The 27897-nt window shown below is 32.8% G+C and overlaps 2 protein-coding genes across 5 annotated transcripts in view; one reads left to right on the forward strand and one right to left on the reverse strand.

Annotated features, from left to right (window-relative positions):
• Sit (stuck in traffic) overlaps nt 1–27897 on the reverse strand; it is a 64239-nt gene that overhangs the window by 33536 nt on the left and 2806 nt on the right. Inside the window, exon 2 of one of the 4 annotated variants that reach the window (XM_083103078.1) lies at nt 26479–26689. The gene's annotated coding sequence lies outside the window, so the exon portion shown is untranslated. Of the gene's footprint in view, nt 1–13176; nt 13285–26478; nt 26943–27897 lie in introns of those variants that run through there. The other 3 variants (XM_083103076.1, XM_083103077.1, XM_083103079.1) reach the window with 3 other exon arrangements.
• LOC145973572 (very long chain fatty acid elongase AAEL008004) lies at nt 543–27008 on the forward strand. Its single transcript, XM_083103080.1, has 5 exons — nt 543–1132; nt 15487–15827; nt 20308–20445; nt 22242–22484; nt 26536–27008. Exons 2-5 carry the CDS (start codon nt 15489–15491, stop codon nt 26713–26715), a joined length of 900 nt encoding a protein of 299 aa, XP_082959206.1. The 5' UTR covers nt 543–1132; nt 15487–15488; the 3' UTR covers nt 26716–27008.

The raw sequence follows: 27897 nt of genomic DNA on the forward strand, positions 1-27897 counted from the left end.
GAAAAATTGCGACTACTTCAATATTCTTTTTATAATAGATAAGTAGAATTAACTATATAGGCGCAAACTATTTTTACTGTAACATCAATTTTTCAAAAAAAAATGAAATTAATCAAATGTACATCTTATTCATTTTCATCCTATTGAAATCCATAAGAGCGATCGCATATCCAGAAACCGTATCTACGAGAAAAGAAAATATAAAAGATCGTTTCGAAAAAAAAACTAGTATGAATGACGAGATTTTGGGGAATACCAGTCCGTTTCTCGAATCGGCCTCGATGTCGTCGGTTCTCAGCGGAGGCGCGTGTTTCGAACGGTATGTGACCTTGACCGAAGGGTGTCACGCCCGTGATACGGAGACATCATCGAGAAGAGACACCTTTCTTCTCCTCCAGACAGCCGCCTGAAAAACGACCTTGACTGAGCGCGGCGCGGACTTTGCAGACGATCACCTGGTAGAGTCCCGATCGTGCAGCCCCTCCTTGCGCTTTCACGCGCGCTTAAACCCCACTTGGGTTAGCCAATACTTAAACCGGGGACTTACCGTGCCGCGGACTATTCCCGCAGCATCGACTGTTAGATCCATAAGCGCACGCACATCCGCACTGTACACGCGCGTACACGCGTTTCGATTTGGTGCGCGACCTCACGACCTTTCTTAGGACTAATCATTGTGCGCCGCGCGACTCAGCACTGATCGCGCGTATGCGATCGTGGGAGTATATGTAGCTACTTGCACGCATACAGGTGTTTTGTTTTTTGACCCCGCGAGAAAAAGGAAAGTCGCGTGAGCGATCAGTGCTCGGAGTGACGACAGCCTCCCTCCGAGCCTCCGCGACCCTTGCTCGTCGGAAGGGGATCCCCTCGCGATCGGTATCCATCACTAGTGTTCATAGCATCGGTCGACGACGCGTCTACCAGGTTCGAGGGAAGTGCGCGAAAGTCGAACGAGCGAGTCTCCGATGATCCGTTTGATGCGTCGCTCGGTTTGATGCAGCACCGTTGAATCATCGTAGAGATTGGTAACTTCGGGTAACTTCGAAGTAGCCAAGAGAGCAGGAGTGGTGAAGTGCGAAGTGCCCGGCCAGTTTCTGATCGACAATCGAATCCGGCGGATCGTGAGCAGAAGGTAAGCGGTTTTTGGGAAATCCCGTGGAGAGTGGAACGCGAGCGAGCGAACAGTCCGAAACAAATTTCCGCCGCGAGAAATCGGGTCGATTCCTTAAACGGATCGATGCACGTACGCGTGCGAAAAAAAATTACACTGCGAAAATCCGCATCTCTAACGAGTATCCTCGAGTGCATCATTTAAATTCTTTTGAGGTATGCTGCGCATTAGAAAATTAGAGAAGATGAAGAAAATTTGACAAAATAATGATACGAGACTATCAATATCGGATTAGAAAGACAAATTCTGTGCCGGCAAAATTTTTTCCCATTATCTTACATATTTTGCTCAAATAGTGAAAATATTATATCATACATTGTTAACACATATATGCATCCTAACATCCAAAATCGCACGCATGACCTGGCCACAAATCAAATAATAGAGCAATACGCTAATGTCGTATAAAGGATTCATCCTACTATGTCTGTTCCACTAATCAACTAATTAAAGACTTAATACAGAAAAAATACACGAAAAATCGAATAAAATAATTTTATGCACTGTAATAATACCGATGATGCAATAACGGATCAATTAAGTCGTTTATATTTTATATGCCAGGCTTGTTAATATTCAAAAGCTACATTTAAATATTGACAATATCATCTCACTAATATATTTTACCCGTCAGAATATATATTTCGCACATTAAGGTTTTTTCCCGGATACTGATCGATATCACGTTTTGTTAATTTCGATCGATTTTAAAATGAGCTTCGAAAAAATAGAAACAATTACTTTAATATGAGATGACAAAGATTTCTGCCAAAAAATTCCAGGAAATTTTTGTGAAAATATACACAAAAAATTAAAAATGCAAGATTACAATTATTTTATTAACGCATAAACTATTGCAAAAATAATTATTGCTTCGCTATCTAAATCGTATTCTGTTCGTATTGATAAAGTAGAACAAGTAAATTTTCTTCGGCGCAACTGCACAATTTAACCGTGTCACATGTATATTCTCACATCATAGTAAGTTCTTCGAAAAAATGTCACATTCATCATTTTTGACATTAACTTTCTCTCTCTCTCTCTCCCTCCCCCCCCCCCCTCTCTCTCTCTCTCTGCCATAATATTTTAATAAAATATCTATCAAAAAATGGGTCAAATTTGGTCGCATCTTGCGAAAACCATTTTTTTGCATAATATGCATATTTCTGGACAAAAAAATGTGTGTATATAAAAAATGTGTATATAATTCTGTACATAATGTGTAAATAAAATTCTTAACAAACAAATTACATAAGAAAATATAAATAAATATGCGCGTATATATTAATAGCAACAAATAAAATATAGACATTTGTTAAATCTCTTTAAAGTTAAATTTAAAGTTAATATTCTCTTAAAATATATCATTAAATATATGTTTATTAATTTTCAATAAATATATATATACACACACACACAAATGTTTAAGAAATGTACGCTTTTCTGAAGAAATTTATTTTAAAGAGATGCTACAAGAATATTGAGAGAGAGAGAAAGAAAGAACAAGATTTCATTAAATAAATGATCGCAATTTATTAGTCTGTTTAATATTTGAATACGTAAATGTACATTCTTCAAAATAGCGCCGCACCTTTCATAATTAAGATGAAAAATATATACGTTAGAAATGTCGCAGTTGTCTTAACTCAAGTTTGGTCCTACTATAAAAGCTGCATATATATTGTTTCGACAGATGATAGAAAAAAAGATCCTTTCTCGAGCTCTGTAAAAATTTAGCTCGTCTCGCAAAGATTTTCTCGCTAGTCTGTGTACACGAACGTGCGTTCGCTTTGTATGATCAACTACTTGTTATAATGTAATCCCCACGTATGTATGTCCAGGCACGTGAAATGCGTAACATTACACAACCGTCTCGAAACACGTCGTAATATTCGGCACAAGGTCGCTGGACCGTTTTCGAGCCAGTTTCTTAATAGCGATTTCGCGTATCCGAGGAAAACGAAATCTGCCCTTTTGAAGCGACATCAAATAAAATATTTATAAGTTGCACGTAATGCAAAAAATTCTCGAATTTTTTAACGAAACTCTTGACTTATTACACAATTTGTAGTATTCAAATCTAATTAGATCCATAAAATGAGCAGCAAGAAATATATTAATTAATTTTTATGTAATTCATACAAATATTCATACAAGTATACAAAATATCCATAAATAATATTAAATATATAATACAGAATATGGTAAATTAAGTGTACAAATCACACATACACACACAAATCATTTAATTGATACTTACTAATTGAATAATTATATTATGCCTTTGCTGAATATAAATGAACAATAATGATATTCTAGTAAAGGAGAATTAGTCATTATTATAGTATCATTAATAACTATCTTTCATGAAGCGAATAAGGTGAACAAGATCAAAATAACAAAAAAAATAAACTAATTATCTGAAATTATTATTTTCAAATGCGTAATTAAATAACTATGATTATGATCATTTCCCACATCTTTTTCGAAATATTCATAGACTATAGTAACATCTAAACATATAAAAAAAATAAGATTTTTTTTCTTATTATAAAGATAAGAATTGTCTTATAATAGTACAGCATGAATTGAGTATAAACATAAAAAAAAAACGATTATTAACGAATTCTAATGTTTTTTACATTCTAAATGAATACATTTGAAGCGCAAAATCTTCTAATCTTGGATGGATCATAAAATATAAATATGCGTTTTACCAATCGAAAACGTCATAAATGCCAATTTGTTTTGTAAAAACTTGGGCCGATTTAAAAAGTATCTTTTTTCTTTTTTTTATGGAAATTTATGGAAATTTTTTTTCAGTGTACAATTTTTATAACTGAATTATATCTAATAATATATTTATATCTATGTTTATATATCTAATAATATGCAATTTCTTAATAAATTAGTTTGTTTCTTTAGAGATAATATTATATGTATATAAATCAAATAAATATTTTTTAAATAAAATATTATGACAAAAACTTTTAAAAAATTAATTTTAATATACAAAGAAATCAATAAAAAATTTTTTAAGCTAATTTATGTAAGCATTTTTCAAGTTCATTAATTTTAATAGTATCCCTGAAATTTTTATTACATCATTAAATTTTAGACGAATAAAGATGAACGATAAAGTCCTTTGATTAAATAATAATATAAGCTTCGTTCTCTCTGCCGAGATGAATGATCATCGCATGCAAAAGATGTTGAAGCGAAGAAAGAAATAAATCTCATATTTACACTAAAGATTAACGCACGATTTCATATGACACAATATGTGTCTCTGTAAAACTCTGAAGATATTTTGCGCTAGTCAAGGCTAAGATCTCTCCAACGGAGATTGCAGAATTTCGAAAGAGTGTTAACGTATCATTGCTTTTATACAAATCGAGGACATTGAAACACTTGAGAATTGCGGCAATTACTTTCAAGTTGTTAATGATAACGACATTTTCATCTCTCTTTCAACTACTATCTTCTAATTTATGCGCTTAGCATATTAGTTGACAATCTCGATTTATATTAGTGTCTAATCTAGTTTGAATAAGAAATGTATTTAGAACTTGAGATTTTAATGAAATCCATATAATAATAATTCGCTGGCTGGAAGGGAAATCGAAATAAAATGTTAGAATGCGAATTGAAAACTGTGACGCGTCTCATAATTAACTCACCTAAAAGCCCTAACCCTAGATGAATAGCTGACAAAAAGGAAAGGACTACGAAAATGATGATGAGATAAAGTTTCACGATGTAATTGTTATACTTATTATACCTCATTCTTTATCAAGCAGCTAAACAAAACCATCACATTAAGCAATAAATTTCAATTATAAATGAAAGAAACGCGCGAAATGCTTTAAATTATTTCAAATCGACTATCACAATCAAAATCTGCAATATTTGTAAAAGAAAAACAAGACTGCAATCGATCAGATTTTGTGGTTTTATAGAAATGTTGAAACTTAAGAAAACTGAGGGAAAAATAATCTAAACAGGAGAATGTACGTAATTTTTTATTGATTTAAAAAATTATTAATTATATCAGAATAGAAGAAATAGCAGCACATTTATATCTCATCATTATTTCGATTTATTCCCGTCATTATTCTAATCTTTGACATTTGCGTGTATAATCTTGAATTAATTTGATCTAATTCGACTCTAACAATGTTTGAAATTAAATGTATTATAATTTTATTATATCGTATTAAAATTTTATTAATTTCGTACATTTCAACTATTTCCTAATCCGTACTATATCATCATTTAATTGATAATGTAATAATAAATCTACGCTTTTACTTAGACATTTCTAAGTAATGACGTTGTTATTCTCATTTAAGAGCGGTGAAAACCGTTCTTAAAAGTCGATAGATTTCGATCGCGCAAGAACAAACTAGTAGCACAGAGAAATTAGCGAATAATACCCGGTTTTTTTCATATACAAAAAATTGCACGATGACGTATAATGAATAAATCGACAGAGAGAACCCGTTCTGAGATATAGGACATATATTTCCGAGCTGCGGGCAGAAATAATGCAGGAAGAGAACATCGAGAACAAATAGCAACGAGTATATATTGTTAAAAAGAAATTTCACAAGAATGAGCGAAGGAGAAAACCTAAAAATCAACATAAAAATCTGTAATATATATACACAAAGTATTGCGCTCTATTTCTTTGTTTCACGATAATTAATTAACTCGAATAAGTGTAACAAACGATTGAAGCTATAATATCTCGAATCTTTAGAAGATAATTAATACTTAATTAATTACATTTATCTTGTTCGAAATACATAAGATGAGAGAAACTTAAGAAATAGATACAATTTTATAGATACAATTGATGATACATATTTGTCAAGCACGCAAAAATAATATTAAGAAATAAAAGAGAAATAATAGAGAAATAATAAAATCAGTTCACAAAACACTCGGCGGAAGATGGAATTGTTGTCTATATTTTGTTGCACTTATATTAATGTGAATGCTACTTCATTCTTCTCATTTACGAATGTAACGTATAACTTTCTTGACACAATTGTAATCCGGTCAATATAACCGGAATTTCTTAACCGCAATTTCTTAATTTCCTAGTCGCAATCGAACCAATTGCATTCTTCTTGCATAAATCAATGTCGTTAAGTAAGTTCCACTTAATCGATTAACTCTCGTCAAAAATATTGCTAAACGATTATTATACACAGAAAGCTGACATAGCAAAATTTTTAATCGGTCGAGAAAGCGAGACAAGAAAGAGAAGTGCACTGCAAATCTTTCGTAAAATTAGAACATCATGCTCAACATATGCATAAATATCGTTAGAATTTGCTAAACAAATAATAGTTTTTTAGCTTTACTTCCAACAGTTTAAGCACATGAATTGAAAATATATAAAAAATTTTTGCAAAATAATGACAAATTAAATTAGAAAAATTAGGATGAATACTCTCTATTCTCTTTAGGCAAAATGTCACGGAAAGATCAAAACAATCTCGACAGTGCTGAGCAAAAGTGATTGATAGACGCGTTAAAGTTTTGATTGGCGATAATTAGTAGCACGAGATCAGAAAGTAACAAGAAGTGCGCGCGAAAGGGAAGAGAGTAGTCGCGTTCGAGAAAGTGCGAAGCGTGGAGCGGAAGAAGAAGAGATCGAGGAAGAAGAGAATAAAAGGAAGAAGAGTCACCTCTTCCTGCATGGCAAATGTCTCACGTTACACGGCCGATCCGGGCAGAGGCCGATCGGCAATTAAACGGTCGGGACGACCCACTTACCCACTAAACTCAAAGAGCCATCCCGCGGCACGGATGTTGCCATCACATCATCGGAATCCTCTCTCATTGAGAGAGAACTCGCTGACACTGGCTATACGGCATTTCTCTCTTTCTCCATCTCCCTCTGCTCGCCGATTTCATCCTCTTCGTATTTTCGCGGTCGCGCGAGACTTTCTCTATGTAACGAGTACCGTTTTACTCTACGGATCGCGGCGTCTGAACGATGTACCGAGAGATAAGATGTGAATCAGGATTCTTCATATAAAACGTGCTACTATTAACCTTGCCGGATTAACGATCCACCGCTCTCCCCGACAGATAAATTTAACGTTTAACATATTATAGTGATATCGGTTAAAGTAAAATGATAGGTGTTAAAGGATATATGATCCAAAGATATATATTTTAAATTATATATAAATATATATACAGGGTCCCAGACCACCCATACACCCCTTTTAAAATGAAAATAAATGGCTTTTATCAAAAATCGCGAACAATTTTTAAGTAAATCGGGTACGCTCTATCAAATGGTGATATTTTCAACTTTTGATTCCGACCGGAAATACGCCATCTGGATCGGAAGTTGAATTTTTTAGGGGAACATGGTACTTTTTATTACAGATTCGAATTGTACGTGAAAAAATAAGAAACTTTTGTATCAAACGTTTTTTCTGAAAGTGCCTCTGTCAATCTTAAAATTGACCTTGAAAGTAATTGTGATGAAATAATGAACTTCAAATGTTAAGATGTACGGGTGGTCTGGGATACCCTGTATATACATACACACATACACACACACAAAGACATCTCGTTTCCTCCCATATATATAAATATATTTAAGAGATATGATTTTCTTCCTTTCTTTTAAAATTTTATCTCTCGTAAGAGAAAAATATCTATTTTCATGACTGAAAACAGATTTTTCGTTCTCAATAACGCATAATATAATTGATATAAACAAATTACTAATTTTTCTTACTCTAAAGATTAAAAAATATTGAACGTATTTGCGAATTCTTATCTGATATAAAAGCGCAACGAAAATAAAATAAAAAAAATGAATAAAAATTCAATAAATTTTTATTCTAAAATTTAACGAAAAATCCACGTGTATAATACTTTCACTTAAACAACGTAGAAATATTTGTAGAAACTTAGATCGTTAACCCAGATTCTCTCGGTAAACAGTGCAATGTGTTTTTGCGTAATCCTAATCATAAACAATATTGACATCGTCGACATGACATGATCGTGTTTAAATAACCGGGCATCCGGTTACGCGAAATCGGAGGTTCATTCGTTGCGGAATATAACGAAGGTTGCTCGAGAGCGCAAATGACCGGTCTTTCCGTTTTGACGCCCACATCATGTACGTGTATATGTACGCGCGCGCGCTACGTAAAAGGTAAAAACCGATGGTAAAAACTGACCATTATAAGGCGTAGAAAAAGGTGAAGGGCCACGTAACGACATTGAGCAACCTTCAGTCGCGTATAGCCGTTACTCCAGTTCTCGCAGTCCGGGAACTGCAATTTCAATTACGTAAACGCAAAAACTCTCCGCTAGCCTTAGAACACCGCACAGGCCACTGAGGTGATGATCGAATCGCGGCTCGTTTATTTTTCTGGTCTACTTGCCACTTGCTCATCCCCCGTGTCCATTTTATAAGCGGAATTTATAAGCGTATTTCGATAACCACGCGTATGGATAAATGCAATAAAGATGTTACAATAGACAATGTATTCCCTGTTCGTATAATTGGATATCGTATGATTGGATGATTGTGTGGCTCAATCCTTGAAATAATCGTTTCTCTAATCACTTGTTATTTGAAATCCCTGATATAATTTAATAATAATTTAATGTTAATCGCAAGCGATTTATTCCAAGGAATTATTCTTTTTTAAACAATGAGCCGCATATGATACATAATTGAAGATAACACAAAAGTTCGGGAAAGTATCGTTTTAATTTATCAGATGTATATTTTCTGGAACTTGGTTTTTTAAACAAATTTTAAATAATAAATCGATAATTTTAGAATATGTACAATAAATTTCTTACATGTACACGAGAACGATTTTCAAAGGATTCAATGCATATTGCAGTTGCATCACGATTACGGAAACCATGAGTAATCAAATTGTGAGAATATCGTAGTTACGATCTTTTCTCTCTCGTGAAATTTTCTCTAAACTGTGTCTTCAAAAAATTGTAATACTTAACTCGCATGTCCGCCGAAAGTGCCCGAGTTACATCATAAATACGGAAATCATAAGCAATCGACTGTTACGAATCGCGAAGACGCAGTCGCGGCTATTCTCGCGATTCCATTCCATTCGATTAGTCGATGTCACCCGACATGACAGTGGAAAAAAAATCAACGAGAGTCTCCGAAAGGTGATTACATGGAGTTCCCTAAATCGAGCGCGGAAGTGAAAATCGACTGCGAAAATGATTTAGGCGATTACGATCTCTTACGAGAACAGACTGTCTTCTTTGTCGCGTTATACAAATTGGTTGTCATGCGCGAAAATTCGCACGACTCATGTATAATAATCTAATACGAATCGTCAGGTCTACGGGAATGCAATCTAATGACCATACGGTAAAACGGTATTGATGCACGGTAAGATATAGACTTTTTTCGCGATGAATAGTGAGAAAGTGTTATTCGTGAATTAGTGCTGTTCATCGGCAACATTTACGACAATAATAACAACAAGCTCTAAATCTCGAAAAGTGCATTACGTGACATGACAGAGACAGAGTGCTGAACATGCGACGCACAATCCTCTTATTATGCACAACATGATTATCCCGCATATACATTATTGTGTATATATATACACAATACACCTATATTTTTAATGTAAATTAATTATTTCTATATTTCTAACGAACTAAATATTCATCTAATGTACATATTTTATAATTACATGTCACACGTGAATCTGCAATATAAGAAGATAAAAAAATCAATAATATAAAAAGAATAAATTATTGAGTTTTTCTGAAAATTATTTCTACATCTTTCTTCATATTTTTTTATATATACATATATAATCGTGTTTATATAATCGTTTATGAATATTTGATCTTTTCCGATAAGTTTTTCGCGTAATTGCGGGATAATCATGTTGTGCATAATAATAATGGAAGTGTATTGTGTATATATATACACACACACACAATACACCTATATTTTTAATGTAAATTAATTATTTCTATATTTCTAACGAACTAAATATTCATCTAATGTACATATTTTATAATTACATGTCACACGTGAATCTGCAATATAAGAAGATAAAAAAATCAATAATATAAAAAAAATAAATTATTGAGTTTTTCTGAAAATTATCTCTACATCTTTCTTCATATTTTTTTATATATACATATATAATCGTGTTTATATAATCGTTTATGAATATTTGATCTTTTCCGATAAGTTTTTCGCGTAATTGCGGGATAATCATGTTGTGCATAATAATAATGGAAGTGTATTGTGTATATACAGGGCGATCCTGAAAAACGATCCGTCTATAAAATGACATATTCCTGACACCATTCTAAGACAATTTTTCCTTTACCAAAATTTGATTTGAAGCGTAGTTTTTGAATTATGAGCAAAAATAGTTAGTAAATCACGCGTCGGGTACAGAAGGCAGGCAGGAGCGGCGCGGCGTGCCGCGAGCGCGGGCGCAGTTGACCGCCCGACGGGTGATTATCACCGCATGAGTCGCTAACTATTTTATCTTATAACATAAAATTATGCTTTAAATAAAATTTTGGTAAAGAAGAAAATGTCTTAGAATTACGTCAGAAATACGTGTTGCTTAAAATAACGTTATTTTAATAATGAAAAGTTGTTCCGGATCGCCGGCCGTCCGACGTTGCAATCAGCTGATTGCTACACGCGATGTGTGTATGGCGGAGTGTGTGCGTAAGAGAGAGAGAGAAAGAGAGAGAAAGAGGGAGAGAGGGAGGGTAGGAGGGACAGACATTCATACACACGCACGCACTTATTTATTATAAATAATTAATTTTTTAAGTATGTCATTATACGTTTCATGTTTTCTACCGCATTCGCAATGCGAAGGTTTTAGCCGATCGTTCGTCTTATCTCGCGTCAATCACGCGCCACGCGCAAGTCGTTTGTTAGATGTCGCGTGTCGCGTTTCTGGCAACATAACTCTTGTGGTCGCGCAGTCTCCGCGCGTGGCGCATGATTGACGCGAGATAAGACGAACGATCGGCTAAAACCTTCGCATTGCGAATGCGGTAGAAAACATGAAACGTATAATGACATACTTAAAAAATTAATTATTTATAATAAATAAGTGCGTGCGTGTGTATGAATGTCTGTCCCTCCTACCCTCCCTCTCTCCCTCTTTCTCTCTCTTTCTCTCTCTCTCTTACGCACACACTCCGCCATACACACATCGCGTGTAGCAATCAGCTGATTGCAACGTCGGACGGCCGGCGATCCGGAACAACTTTTCATTATTAAAATAACGTTATTTTAAGCAACACGTATTTCTGACGTAATTCTAAGACATTTTCTTCTTTACCAAAATTTTATTTAAAGCATAATTTTATGTTATAAGATAAAATAGTTAGCGACTCATGCGGTGATAATCACCCGTCGGGCGGTCAACTGCGCCCGCGCTCGCGGCACGCCGCGCCGCTCCTGCCTGCCTTCTGTACCCGACGCGTGATTTACTAACTATTTTTGCTCATAATTCAAAAACTACGCTTCAAATCAAATTTTGGTAAAGGAAAAATTGTCTTAGAATGGTGTCAGGAATATGTCATTTTATAGACGGATCGTTTTTCAGGATCGCCCTGTATATACACACACACACAATACACCTATATTTTTAATGTAAATTAATTATTTCTATATTTCTAACGAACTAAATATTCATTATTGTATACATATACTATTTGTATTCGCAATCCTCTGCGACATCATTGCGCTCGCTCATAGGGACAAAGATGCAGTGATTTATTCGTGTGCAAAACAAGACAAAGAAAAAAATACGAGGTGATTAATGGAGACGATAAAAACTAAAGAGGGAGGGAAGGAAAGGAGACCGGTTGACATCCGTACATAAAGTCACAGCGAAAGCGTGGCATGATGACTTCGCGATAACGCGAGAATTCTTAATGATGTCCTCGACGAATTCCCCAAGCTATTGCATTCATACAGGCTAGATTCGCTTCGATCGATGGTTAGAATTATATGTATAATTGCGCATCAACGTGAGCGGAAAGAGTTATTCGCGAATCTCGATTGCGAAATTGCATCGTTTGAGAGAATGCAATTCAGTCAGTCCATGATCCACAATAAATGTATATGCTGCGACGTGTTTTTCAATTTATCAAGATTTTTCTCGGATGGTAGAGAGAAATTTGGGGAACGGAAACGTCGTCAAAAAGAGAGAGAGGGAAGAGGTACTCGCGACCGAGGGAGCCGGGATGGAGGGTGCTCCTGCGCGGCGAAGCGGAGGCCGTTTCGATATCTCGAAGTTGGGCGCCAGATACGGTCTTTCACGTATCAGTTTCGCTAAATGCCAGAATAACGCGAAAAATGCTAGCCTATTTCGCCACGGGCCGATTAGCTCGCCTAACGGTAGAGGGGCAGGGTCTGTTGAAAAGGATATTGAATTATTTTATGCGAGGCTTTTGGGAATTACGAAAATCGACAGGCACAACGGAATTTAACACTCACGAAAAACGAACACTCAAATAAATTATGCGAGCTTAATATAAAAGAAAATATAACAAATTTATTCAAGAAAAGAAATATAAAAAAAAGAATATAAAGTAAAAGAAATAATGAATTCAAGAAAGAAATAATAATAACATAAATTAGCAAATCTGAATTAACGAAATATAACTGCAGTTAACATAACTTCGAAAATTTTAAATAACGGAATGTATAACAGATAATTCCTCGATAGTGGTGATAAGAATAACAACACGAAATCGAGACTCTAAGAAAGCGCTGATATTTGTAGTTCTCCTGGCCCGTTTTATGGCCGGACTTTGCGAGGCCGAACGGCGTTTCAAAAACGTAACGGAAATTTCGACGATCTCATCGACGACTCAATTTTACAGATCTTTTTACATTATTCTTTCACTCGCTCTTTTAGTCGACAACAATATGTTCGAAAAGAGGCTTACAATTATGCGATAGGCAACCTCACCGATACTTTCTCCCGTGGCCAGGGGATGATCCTCGGCTCGTCCTCTCGCCCTGATTTCGGCTGCGACACACAAAACGACAACGAAGAACCGACTATATGAAGCGACTGTTTTCAACGAGCGCCCGCACCAGTGTCTGCCTGGATCTCGCGATCAAGGGTGAATAACGGCGTCAATCCTGCGCGCAGGGATGCGCGGATTCGCGGCCAATAGCGCCGCGACACGCGAGATATTAATGCGTCCCGCAACAACGTCGTATCGGGAGCCGTTACGGCCCCGACAATTCGAAAATCATAATTTCGATAATCCTGCTATCGGCGGTCTTCTTTTATGCCGATTGTTCGTCCTCCATCCTCGGAGGGTAGCGCCGACCGGGCCCTGCGATTCCGGTCCTTGACAGCTGTTTGGTTTTCCGCTGTTCATCCTCTTTTCGCGGGGGAGAATTCCACCCGCGACTCTGTGCTGTCCTGATCCTCGGGCGCTACCTCCGCTCTCAAATCGGAGGTCGTAAATGTCGTACCGGTTGTCGCAAAAAGGATTCTTCTTCCGCCTCTTCCGGTTGCTTTCCGGCGGGTTGCCCGACGTACAAAATAATACAAAAAAAAATTAATTAATAACGCGAAATATAACAAGGGCTCGTCTCTCCGGAGATTTCGATACGGCTCTCGCAATCTTTTTCTGGCGCGGCCGCTCGGCTCGCGCCTCGTCAAGATTCCCGGGGCGGATGGACGCGCGTCGGAACGGCAACGTCACAAATTATAAATAGCGAATATGTCTTTTTTTTCCTATGCATAATGCATATACATATGCATAATACATATTCGCAAAAAAAAAAATAGATGAATATTAATTTTCTTAAATAAAATTAAAATTTATTAGAATATTAATAATTTTAATTTAAGGGACTATTCTACTGTGACGGCTCAAAAAATAAGCTATTTTTAATAATTTTTTTTTTGAAAACTGTTGCATGTATCGGTACAAACTTTTTTTTCGCTTAAAGGTACACTCTTAGAGAATAGAAAACAATTTTTTTTGTTGCATATAAATGTATATTTATTTAACAATTTATAATCGTGTAAAGGCATGAAAAAAAAAGTATGTTGCTGGCGTTGATGATTTGCGCTCTCCAGGTGATCTGAAACAAAAAATTCAAAAAGGTTCTTAATCTGTATGAGTGTCGCTATCGCCCGAACTAGAATTATTATTTTATATTGCAAAATAACAAAATGGCGTCGTTTTTTGCAAAAGTGTTCGAAAAACACGTTTTTTTTCGTCATAATTTGGGCAAAAGTATAAGTTAAAATTAATATTTTTTAATAATTCTAGTTCGGGCGATAGCGACACTCATACAGATTAAGAACCTTTTTGAATTTTTTGTTTCAGATCACCTGGAGAGCGCAAATCATCAACGCCAGCAACATACTTTTTTTTTCATGCCTTTACACGATTATAAATTGTTAAATAAATATACATTTATATGCAACAAAAAAAATTGTTTCTATTCTCTAAGAGTGTACCTTTAAGCGAAAAAAAAGTTTGTACCGATACATGCAAGTTTTCAAAAAAAAAATTATTAAAAATAGCTTATTTTTTGAGCCGTCACAGTAGAATAGCCCCTTAAACTAAAACACACATATGATAAAATTTAATCAATTTATTCAATTTTATTAATAATTTATAAAGTGTACGATTTGCTCGATCAGAGATATTAACTGTAGATGACCTAACAAAATTGAATACCTTACCCAATAAAAATTGCAAATATCGAAACCTGATTTAAATAATCAATTCAAATGAATCTGATTGTAGCTCAGAGCGCAACTAAGCGCAACCTACGCAAATACAAATATCCGTCAATGAATCGAATCAAGCCAAGTATTTATTAATGATATGCAGAGGATTGAAATTTTACAAAACTTTATTAATCCTTCTATCATTAAAGAAATGGTTTATTGTTCTTTCACATTCTTTGTAAAAAATATTTATGATTTTAGCACATATGTCTTAATAATATTCGGAAAAAATATATATTTCTCGCGCGTTTACATCTGTATCATCCACAAATTAAAATATTTTTCCCTCGTCACTCAATCTGATAAATCAGCGTTTTGCATATATTGCACATATTATTTACTCTATGTATTATAGATCAAAATATTCTGAAATTATTTAACATAATAATTTTTATAAAATTTCTGATTATGTTTAAAAATTATGATTTGATGAGTAATGTGAAATTTTTAAATTTTTAAATTTAATTAAATGAAGTTTATTTTTAACAATATCAGTTTTTATAATCTTTTTTCTAGAAATGGCATCGGCGGCAGCGGAGTTAGTAGCGGAAAGGGAGCCGGAGCTCATTCTCGAGATGACGGACTCAAACAGAACTTTCGTAGGCGCCCAGGGCTTGGTTAAGATGGCCTTAGATCAATACACGGAAATTCTCGCGACAATCTCGGATCCTCGTGTTGGTGACTGGCCACTGATGGACTCGCCTGTACCAACAGTTCTCATTGTACTCCTTTATATATATGGCGTTGTCATATTCGGCCCGCGTATGATGGCCAACAGAAAGCCGTACAAACTCAGAAATGTCCTAGTAGCGTACAACGCATTTCAAGTCGTCTTCTCACTAGGAATGATGTACGAGGTAATATTTTTGAATTTTTTATAACTTTTTCTATTATGATTAATCGAGGATATGATAACATTAATTTTATCTTTTTAAGAAAATAAAATAAATTTATGATTCCTTATCAATATAAAATCAACATATATATGTATTATTTTTAAATAATAATAAATGTATAATAAATTAAATAAATTCAAAAAATGACATATTTAGCCTCATCTAAAAAAAATCTATAATATTAATAAACCTGATAAAATTTTTAAAGTATCTTATATGATTCAAAATCTATATATTTTACATGAAAAATTAAATATCTTGCAAATGGTTAAAAATCGAAAATAGATACCATTAAGAGACTAACAAAGATATTTTTTATTTTAGACGCTTTAAAAAATTGAAAATTTTTAAATAAATATATAAAGCAAAATATATGTATTGTATGTAAAAAAAAAAAAATGTTGAAGAAGATACAATTAAGTTATTAGGTAAACACAAAATGATTATTGAGAGAATCATGAAAGTAGATATCTCGACAAAGAGGCACACGAGCTAGAAATCGTGTAATTTGTGATCACACTACCCTTAGGCGGGAAAACATGCTCACGAGGAATACAAAAACGAGGAAGAGAATGAGAAAAAGATAAGAAGAAAAGGAGAGAGTACGTGCATGTGTATGTGAGTGACTAAAAAAGAGAGAGAAAGAGAGAGCTCGATATGACCTTGTCCAAGTCACCCTTGACATTCACGTCTTCTTATAGCCATCATTAGATTCTTGCTATACAAGAAAACACATACACGACGCACAAAGTTCACGAACGCTAACGATCCGTCAGGATCTAAAGACTCGGTCGGCAATCGAAGCCGGTCAAGCAACTTCTGCCTCGTTATATAGGTCGCGATATAAGTATGTCATCGGTATAGTACGTATTCGCGAGATCGAAAAGGATTGGATCGCTAGTCGCGGAGATGACGATGAAGAATCGAAGCGAACAGTATACGAATTCGCAAGATTGCTACGGTTAACAAAGTATGACGGTGAAAGGAGATGATGAATAGTTCGCGTAATCATTGACAAAGAGAGAAAGAGAGAGATCGAGGAAGAAAGTTCGACCTAGAACTTCAATTATGCTGCGCGAAAAGTCTATGCGATCACGCGACAAACCAAATGCGATAATTCCCATAAGATACGTATTATAATTACGTATTGTAATTAAACGTCATTCGATCTTAATTAGATATGTTGTACAGTATTTATGTATCGTACTACGTACGATAAATAAATAAGCGACTTATATCACTATTATCGCGTTGTGACGCTCACATAAATCACTGTACGCTGAAATCAAAATTCGCTAAAAAATAATGTGGTGACCAGATCAGAAAGAACGTGAATTCAAGAAAATGAAACGAGTCAAATGACCAGAGACAGGAATATAAATTTTGTACAATATTCTCAATTAATTTTCACTAAGCGAAAATGAATAAGAAATGAAAAGCAAGATTAAAAAAATAAAAAATAAAATTTAGCTCTTTGATTCTACCATGTTTTAAAAACAATAAATTAAAAAACAAATTATATGAGAAGATTTATATTTTAATCAATTTTTCAATTATTTTGAATTAGATTTAATTATCTTAATTGATTTTAATCGTAAGTTTTATTTTCTTTCATAATAATATTTAATATAGTTATAGTATAGTTATAATATAGTTAATAATTAATAATATTTAATATAGTTTAATAAAATGATTTTTAAAGCACATAAATTATAGATTTTCTAGATTAACAGTCATAGATATCAAGCAATCAAAAGCGGTAATAATTATAAATATGAAAAATTATACATTCATTTTCTTGATGTTATCAATATTAATATTTCCATAAAAATGGACTTATTGTAAGAAATGATGTAATCTTTTAAAATCAATTTTTAAAGTATGCGGAAATCAATAAGAACAAATGAGTATTTAAGAATTATTAAACTCATCATAAATTTAAATTATTAAACATTTTTTTAACTGAGTTCCATTCATTCCTCGAGAGTTTACATATTTAATTTGAATTCGAACAGACAGCAGTATAAGCTTATTATAATCTCAAAGCGAAGCTTCAGTAAAAATCCTAATAATAACTAAAATTTTAAATCAAAAGTTGTAAATTTCAATTAATTAAGAAAATTTTAAATTTCTAATAAAAATTTTTAATACGGATATACAGTCTCTCTAATCAATATCATTTCCAATTCGCACATTTCGGATTCGAGAAATATATTTAAAAAATGTAACTATTATGTGTAACTATAATAATTTCAACATTTTGAAATTTCCAATAATGTAAACATAGAAATAAGAAATTATATTTCTTATAAATTTTGAAAAATTTCATTTTGTCGTAAGCTATCATTAATTGGTTATATAGCGCATTAAAAAAACTTAACTTGCTCGATAAAGAATTTACAATTTTAGAAACAGAGATTACATTTCTGCTTCTTTGATAATAACCTTGACCTACTGATTACCGCATAACTAGGCGTGGCAAATATTTTTATTTAGCAACCTTGTTCTGAACAAAGTTACTAAAATACGAAGCATCCGCTTTGTAATAATGTAATTAAAATATTAATTTCGCAACTTGTCCTTCCCCATTTATTAATCGTTTTTATCTCTCAAATGGAAAGATATTAATCGCGAACTAATTTATATTTTGTAGTTATATCATTTTTATTATCATATTTTTAGCTAACATATTTTATTTAACAGATTTCTGCTGCAAATATAATAGAAATATGGCCCTTATCTTTTTAATATTTTCGTGAATTTCACATATTGATACAATGCAATTCTACATGCATTATTAATTGCATGCATTTTTATTGCAATCCTTAAAAGACTTAAAATATATAAATATTCACAAAATTTCGTGTATATATAAATTTTTAAGTCGACAGCACTAAATACTTTTTCTTAAAATTGTACTTAATATTTTATTTAACTATTGTATTTGTAGTAAATGCAAAATATAGGCATACACATATTAATATTACAATATTTAAAAATGTTCTCTCTTTTCGTATCATCTATATAACGATCTCAAAGGTGACAGGAAATATGCATAAAGAAGTATAGTATTTCATAGCGACTACAATGTTGCTTAATCGGTTTATGCACTCGTACGCATTTCGTTAGCAACGCGACATCCTGTTTTCGACTTTCCATAAAGTGCTAAACCTCGTTCACTTCTCCTACGGTGCACGATCAAAAATACAAAGTAAAATTTCGTGTGGAAGGTCAAACAACAAGAAACGATTTTTCATGCGCAATAGAATGGATAATAACCGGTTGCAACTACGCGAAAGTTTATTTTGCAGAAGCAAGTAACCGCAGTAACTGCCGTTTCTGTTAGAGAGTCAATCGGGATAGCTTTTTATGTACGAGATGGAATAACTTTTCAAGATATTTCTATTCGTTCAGCTATGCAAATTTTAGTTCATTCAACACTTATAATCTTTTAACAACTATTCTTTTTATATTATTTACTAAATAAAATAATACACGTGAGCCATCATTGTCAAGATTAATGAGGCTTACATAAACAGTTTTAAAAAAAATAAAATGTATTTTATATAAATATATAAATTATAAATTTTATGTATGTATATACTTTCTAAAAATAAAAATATTTAAAAAAAATTTTTTTTCTCGTCAAAAATTTCGTAAAATTTTCTCACGCATATTGCTTAAACTATTTAAAATAACAAAATATAATAAACTAAATGAAAAAGTTGTTATAAGAAAGATGTATATCAGTAGGAGAAAAAATGAATTTATATAGGAGAAAAAAATAGATTTATTATGCAAATGTTATGCAGATAAAATATGCAAACATATGCGAAACGGAACATGTCGGCCTTAAAACACATAGTTTCTCCTGAATCTGTTTTATGCTTAGTCACTTGCTATATGAAAGCTAATAATGAAATATAACGTGCAATCTTCATAATAAACATTTATAACTGAATCTAGACCACCAAACCAATGAAATAATAATGCTATATTTACTCAGAACGCAATTAGCAATTAAAGATAGCGATTACATATATCTGTCTGAAGAGAATATAAAGAATTTTTTTTAGTATTTTTTATAAAATATATCTATTTAATCTAAAATAATAAATTTTATTACATTATTATTTTTCAATTATACTGATTCTGCAAGGCATATTTAATTTTATTATTTATAGAGAAAGTAGAGTTATACCAACTCTGTTTTGCGCGATTCAATATGGTGAAATACAACAAATGTTTGCTCAAACCGATCGTATACAAAATTATATTTCATCAACTTATGTTGAAGTTAAACAGTTCTTATAAATATCGAAATGAATGAGTTGAGACATCAATTATCTTTAACTGACTTATGAGGTCACTAAAGAATCAAAATTGTTTTATTGAAGCTAATTGATATACATCTAATTAGATGTTTTCTGTTTTTTTATAGCATTTGATGTCCGGATGGTTACTTGACTACAGTTACAAGTGTCAACCGGTTGACTATTCCCACAATCCATCCGCTCTGAGGATGGCAAACCTCTGTTGGTGGTACTTCATCAGCAAATTTACGGAATTCGCTGACACGGTATGACTCACTTTCATACATTCGCGTGACATATATAATAATGATAATAATTAAAAGGTCAAATCAGCAAATTTAAAGAGAATTTCTTTGGACTTTAAGAAAAAATTAAAAACAAACTAACAAAATTTTAAAAAAATATATGGATATATATTATTAATAAAATCAATATATAATCAGGTACAATTAAACAAAATGTTATAATATATTAAAATAAATACAATATGAAGAAAGTATTACGTAGATTTTTAAATGATAAAAATCACGCGCAAAAAGTCATAATAAACATTTGATAATTTCCTTTGAAATGTTGTCACATTAAACATTCAAAACGTTAAAACAAGAAACAAAATTATCGTATCGAGACGCACTTTCTAGATTTAGAATATATCTATTAATAAAATATTTTTAGTATATATCTCAAAATAGTACTTCTTTATAATAAATAAAAAATGAATAAAATGCAATTATATATAAATGTATCTTTATGACATAAACTAGAGATCTATTTCCATACTCGAACTTATTCACTTCGGACAGAAACAAAAATATTCGATATATCACGTTATATATTCGATATATCTTCATATACTGTGTTATTCACATTATTTTTAATGAAAATGTCATCACGTGATCAATTTTTTAAACAATTTACAAACTTCATTATTTTAATGAACATTTAATGACATTTTAATGAACAAGAAAATTATATAAATCCAAATTATATTAAATTATAAATTATAAATTAATAATTATTAGTTATAAATTATAAGTGTATAAATTAAAAGAAAAAGACTCTTATCTATTTGCACTTTCAAAATTTAATTTTTGCAAAATTTCTCTCTCTTTCTCTTTTTTTTTCTCTTTCTCTCTGTCAAATTATGCTATCAATTAAAAAAAATTATTACCTATTTTTTATTTCATCACACACGGTCTAGTAAACCCTGTACTTGCAACAGATATGTATATGCATAAGATATATAGATCCTGAGTAAAGAAAGAGGCGAAGTATACGGTTAGCTTATTTCACGAAAATCGGATAATCACGTACATATATGCTCGTATATCCCTTCTCTCGATGCAATAACCCTTAAGCAATCGTTTCCATTAGCGCGAGCGAGCAGCGCGGGCAGCACCGAATTACTTGTCGAGCATGCAATCATGCTGGCGGATAAAAGGAGCAGATAAGATTTAATCAGCCGATCGCTGAGCGTTTGTTAGACTCTGACCGAAGGAACCAACAATTCGCGAAGTGGATGTTAGCTTACCTATCTACCCTTGCGAGAGAGAAAGTGCTTGTTAGTCTTTCAACAGCATGCGTACGAAACCCAACCGAACATAGGAATCATCGCAAAACAGATTCTTTTATTGTTCGTTGCTCAATTTTAACAACGACGTGTGTTGCCACTATTAAGATATTTTCGAAAAGATATACGATATAAGAGCTTAATTTGCCAAATTATTACAACAGTGAAAAATATCATCCACTATAAATATACTTTATATTAAATAATTAATAATTTTTTGTTATTTATTTTTTCATGTTGAAAAATATGACTTGAAATATATGTATATATAAATGATGTAATCCGAAGATATATTTTAATAATTTATGACAATGTAGTCTAAAGAAAAGCATTCCAATCCCTTGACGAAATATCTAAACTCAATTTTACATAGTTTTACAATCAATTATTTTCAATCTATTTGAAACGTGGGTCAGCGAATCTAGACCTAAGCTGAATAACAGGAAATTACGACCTCAAAAAATGTCGTAACGTTACTCGTTGAAATTTCAGATATTCTTCGTATTACGCAAGAAGGACAGCCAGGTGACATTCCTGCATTTGTATCATCATTCTCTCACACCTCTAGAGACGTGGATATGTGTGAAATTTATCGCGGGCGGTCATGGTACTTTGGGTAATCTTATTAATAACGCAGTACATGTGATCATGTATGCGTATTATATGTTAGCAGCCATGGGCCCGGAATATCAAAAGTACTTATGGTGGAAGAAGCACTTGACCACAGTACAACTGGTAAGTAAGCGAATCTAATTAAATTACACATTCTTTTGTAAATGTTCATTATGTTATTTCAAGAACGGAATTAAAATTAAATCAAGCCGAAATACATGTAATATTTTTAAATGGCATATTAAGATAGAATTTAAAAACATAAAATTAACAACAATGCAAAAATTTTTATCTGTAATTATATAATTAAAAACGCAGTATCAAATTATAGAAGTAAAAAAACTTCCGAATTATAGATTATGTTTAATACATAAACTATACATTTCATAAATAAGTTTTAAAAAAACCGTTATTTGTTTAAAAAACAGTTTCTTCAAAGCTCTCAGTCACTGTTATCACGATGAATGAATCAACTTATTATGCGTTCTCCGGGATAGATTTTTCCTCTCCCTTTCAAGCGCAGTGTATGCAATATATAATTTACAATGTATAATTCGATTCAATGCCTACCGGTGATTTACAGACACAAGAATGCTGAGCGAAATTCTGGGCGAGTATAATATAGTAAAAATTCACACACGATTCAATGTTTCAAATGCGATTGTTGTACGGTGGTATTACGCGATTTTTTCAATGCGTAAATCAAACCGATTCGTGATACCTTCTTCTTGCTCAACACAAGTTTCGCGATAATAATTCGCGTCGTTGAAAGTGAATGGATAGAAGCACTACCGACCCGTTGCCTTAAAGGTTTAAAGGGTGTGCATCGGTAACACGCAAAATATGCTAATTGCCCGTTAAGACACGTAGCGTATTTGCTTTCCTCTTGTAAGTCCGCTTCTCAATGCAATACCTGCCTTTTTATTTCATCGCTAAGAACGTTAAAAAATCAACAGTTTCTTAAATAAAAATTAATGAGTATTAATTCCGGAATAATATAAAAAGAAATAAATGTATAATTATTTTAATAAAAGTAACGTTTTTTTTTAAACAAAGAGAAAGAGAAAAAATAGGAAATTTTAGTAACTGTCTAAAACTGTCCTCGCTTCGCGCCAGTAACCAAAGTCTACGATAGAACGTACTTTTCATTGCCCGTTTTTTTTGCGTGCCACTTTACTGGTTGCGGTTTAGGATCCAAAACTGGTCTCGCAACATTCGGCGTTTTCCGTTACAATAATCGTGGCGATTTTAAATCAATCGTACATTAAATCTATGCAAAAATTGTAATGAATACTATACTCGAATTTGCATTTACAATTTGCATTTACAAAATACAATAAACTTGTAACGAGACACGTTTATTGCGTAAAATTAAAATAAATTGTACGAAAATAGCATAATAGCATATTCATGAATGTAACGTATTTTTAAACAAAAAATAGTGATTCTGATTGTAAACGCATAGAAACGAAGTAAGATTATTAAGATTATTATAATTCCTTTTTTATTCATATCCGTTAAATCAAGTTAAACACTGCTAAAATTTTTTTACTGTACCGATACACTCTCAAAACATATTTAAGAGAGTATATTTTCTCAAGTATCTATCTCTGCCTTTTTTTCTCTCTCTGCCCATATTTAACAGAGATATATTCACGACTTAAGAAGATTCTTTTAATATTCTCAAGCTCTTGCACATCACGGCAAAATTGTTCAAAATCGTTCCCATCGACGATATCTTTTCGAATCGAGAAATATGAGATATCTAAGATTGATTTTACTGGAAAGAGGACAAATTTTTGACAAAGTATAGACGCGCGACACCTTCCCCTTTTTCACCGGATATATAATACGTTGCTCGAACGAACTCGCGATCGTTCGCGGATTCTGGGCCATCGGCCCATACATTCGTGCTCGTTAGAGATTAGTCGGTCCCGGTCTCTACCTAGGCAAAATTTCATACGTCGTATGTGCACATGAAAGGTAGGGGTGAGGGAAAGTGAAAAGTACAACGCGCGCACGTTGGGCAATTCGACTTGACTAGACCTCGCTTTAAAGCCGGCCACCGGACCCGACCAACCACGCTGGCGGTGGCGCAACAATTTGGCATTCCGATATGTCGTACTGTGGCACACTGTCTTGTACCACCACCATTGCCCTACCCCGGCGACACCATCATCATCATCACCGCCGCGTTGTCGTTGTCACTGTCGTCGTCATCGTCGTTGTCAACGTCGTCGCCGTCGCCGCTGCAACCGGCGTCGCGAAAGCTACCGCGAACCGGCTGCATACCTATGAAGCCTCACCTAAATACTCACTTATCCCGGTTTATCTCGCAAGACCATCGATCCGCTACATGCCAGGTACAGGCACAGGTGTATTCGCTTCTGTTCGCCTTTTTCCCCACCCCCGAGAAGTTCCATCTCGCGAAAGAACGTACGGATAGATAAGGATATAACCAGCCACCATTTATAAAAAAGAGTTTATTTTCGTCGATGACGAAATTAAATCGAATGGTAGATAAATAGCACGGGTGTGTTTACGGACGGTAATTGCTAAATCAATTATTGCGACATAGAGAACTTGAAAAAGTATGTAATTGTTCGAATAAATAGTAATTGAAAAATATTCGATGATAACAAGAAATTCGAAAGATATAATAGAAACATATACATATGATTTAATTATTATTTAATAAATAATGAGCAATTTCATTTGCAATATTTTAAAATCAATCTCATAAAGAATTAAAGATTAGATTACAGTAATAGAAAATATTTTCACAACCTTTTTAACAAATAAATTTAATAGCAAGATGTCTGACATTTAAGTAAGTAAAAATGAAAGAAGAGGTTTTAGCAAGTTTTCTAATCTAAGAGATTCTACACGTACGATATATCAATTGTAAATGTTAATTTATATATTGCACGATATATTAGTATGTACACAAATTATAGAAAATGTTATAATGATATAAGCTACTTCAATATCAGTTGAAATTAAATGATCTCGCATATTTTTATTCCTAATTAAATATTAGATTATTACAACAAAGAGATCTTTTCTCTTGAATTGATAATAATCTAATGAGACATTTGACATTTGACATTTAAATATGAGCAGAAATTAAAGAGCTTTACAAAAGTTACAATTCAAAAAATCCTACACGCGCTTCATAAGATGCAAATGCAAATATCAAATTAGCACGATATGAAAATAATTTTCCCAGCTAATTCTGATTATATCCTAATTATATTTATTTTCTGGCTATATCTTTGATTTAATTTAATTAACAACATCTTCTAACATATTTTTTTAATTAATGAAACTATTAAAATGTTCAAAATATAAATTTCTTAGAAGTAGCATTTGCTCGTGAAATATAATCATTCGTTCGCAATTGCTTTATATACTTTAAGCAGAGGAGCGGATTAGAATAGATTGGTACCGAAAGTATATCTCGATAATAAAGCATGGCAAGTTTTTACCAAATGAACACGCGGTGAATTTAGCTATCGGCTCGCGAAAACTCGGCCACACATATACATCTATATGTACTTTCTATAAATCGGTTAACAGTGTCTGATATTTATGTATGACGATTCGCCCTATTGAATGGACTTTTTTTTGTACAAGTCCTCAAAAACAATTTGTGAGAAACATCAGTAGGTAAACTTTAAAAAGTTTTTGCCCGTACTACTGATGTTGTTTCATTCACGAATCGGCCTCTCGATCGTTAAAAGAACGAACATGTGGTAAGCAATGGATTTATGAGCAGTTATTGCTACATAATGTATATTGGCGCATTTTCTTCGAATTGCTTGATGAAGTCAATCGTGTTGAGCGAACTAATCGCAATACGCAACACGACTGTGCAAGAGGCTCGAGAAAAAGATCTTTGTATAGAAGATATAATATATATGGCTTATAAAATATGACGAAATCAAGAGTATTAAACCAAGTATACGTACAAGATAGTACAAGATAGTATATAAAAAAGACGTAAATTTATGTTAATTATTTTGCAAATTATAAGTTTTGTATATTCGAGGCTTAAATTCCCACACTTCTATGTTTCCGTTATTAGCTATTAATTACATTCTTTTTCTTTACTCACCAAAGTTGTTCATGATTTATAGTGTCCAGCTATATCGCTATCTGCATTAATTTTCAGGTACAGTTCTTCGTGGTATTCGTGCACAGCGCGCAGGCCTTCATTTTTGACTGCGGTTATCCGAAACTGGTGGCGGGTCTACTTCTACTTCACTCGTTGATCTTTATCGTGCTCTTCTCTGACTTTTATAGGACTGCTTATCGTAGAAGAAAATCTGCGAAGGAACTTAAGGCTGAATAGAATACATGAAGAACACATGGAAGATAAAAAAATCTTCGTTCTCATGTGTTGGACGAAAATATGCGTACACATACACACATGTCACGAATTCGTTCAAATATACCTCCCTTCTACATCAGTGAATCAACTTCCAAAACCTGTCTCTGTTAATATATCGACGGATAAGTATATATATTCAGAATATGCAGTTGTGCAAAAGGAAACTTCAAATACACGCAATAGGGAAAATATCATAATTCTTAATGTACTCAAAAAGAATGATGAAATTTTATATATATATATATATATATAATAATTTTATATATATATATATATATATATATATATATATATATATATATATATATATATATATATAGAGAGAGAGAGAGAGAGAGAGAGAGAGAGAGAGAGAGAGAGAGAGAGAGAGAGAGAGAGAGAGAGAGAGAGACAGATGTGATGAGATGAGTAAAAAATGCATTGCCACCACTTTCACGTCAACACACTTTTATATTTATAAAATAATTCTACTTATTATTATATATATATACTGGGTGTTAAAAAAGTCTGGACACGGTCGAATATCTCGATAAGGAAGAGTTTTACTAAAAAGTGTTGCAGACAAAAGTTATATGGCTTCGAGGGGGACATAAGATGGTGTCATTAGTTTGACCTTAAAGAGTCACCTGAAGGTTACGTAAAGGTCACCTCCAACTTTTTAAATGGGACACCCTATATACTTTTGCATATTCTTATAGCTCATCTCAAGAGCTTTCCAAAACACTATAATTAAGTTAGTTTTCATTAAGTATTTTCCGAGTTATGAGGCTTGAAATCATTTCTTAATTTTACATAAACAATAAAATATCTAGTAAAATATTTATTTTTCGATTATCTTACCTTAATACTTTTATGTACAAAATAATGAGAGGAATCAATTGGTGTAAAGAAAATACATAATTATTTTTAAGAAAAAATATGTAATTGTTAATTGCAAATTACATATTTTTTCTTCGAAACAACTATGTTTTTCCTTTACACCAATTGATTCCTCTCATTATTTTGTACTTATAAGTATTAAGATAAGATAATCGAAAAATGAATATTTTACTAGATATTTTTTTTAGTGTTTATGTAAAATTAAGAAATGATTTCAAGCCTCATAACTCGGAAAGTACTTAATGAAAACTAACTTAATTATAG

Source organism: Camponotus vicinus, unplaced genomic scaffold (assembly GCF_025532165.1).
Source record: "Camponotus vicinus isolate PSW18456_S1 unplaced genomic scaffold, iyCamVici1.0 SCAF_6, whole genome shotgun sequence".
In the NCBI taxonomy this organism is placed as follows: Eukaryota; Metazoa; Arthropoda; class Insecta; order Hymenoptera; family Formicidae; genus Camponotus; species Camponotus vicinus.

What these genes read in the sequence shown, in the direction of transcription:
- LOC145973572 (XM_083103080.1), top strand. Translation starts at nt 15,489, where the DNA reads ATGGCATCGGCGGCAGCGGAGTTAGTAGCGGAAAGGGAGCCGGAGCTC. An exon ending in TTACGGAATTCGCTGACACG is followed by an intron (nt 20,446 to 22,241) that starts GTATGACTCACT and finishes TTGAAATTTCAG; the next exon opens with ATATTCTTCGTATTACGCAA. An exon ending in ACTTGACCACAGTACAACTG is followed by an intron (nt 22,485 to 26,535) that starts GTAAGTAAGCGA and finishes ATTAATTTTCAG; the next exon opens with GTACAGTTCTTCGTGGTATT.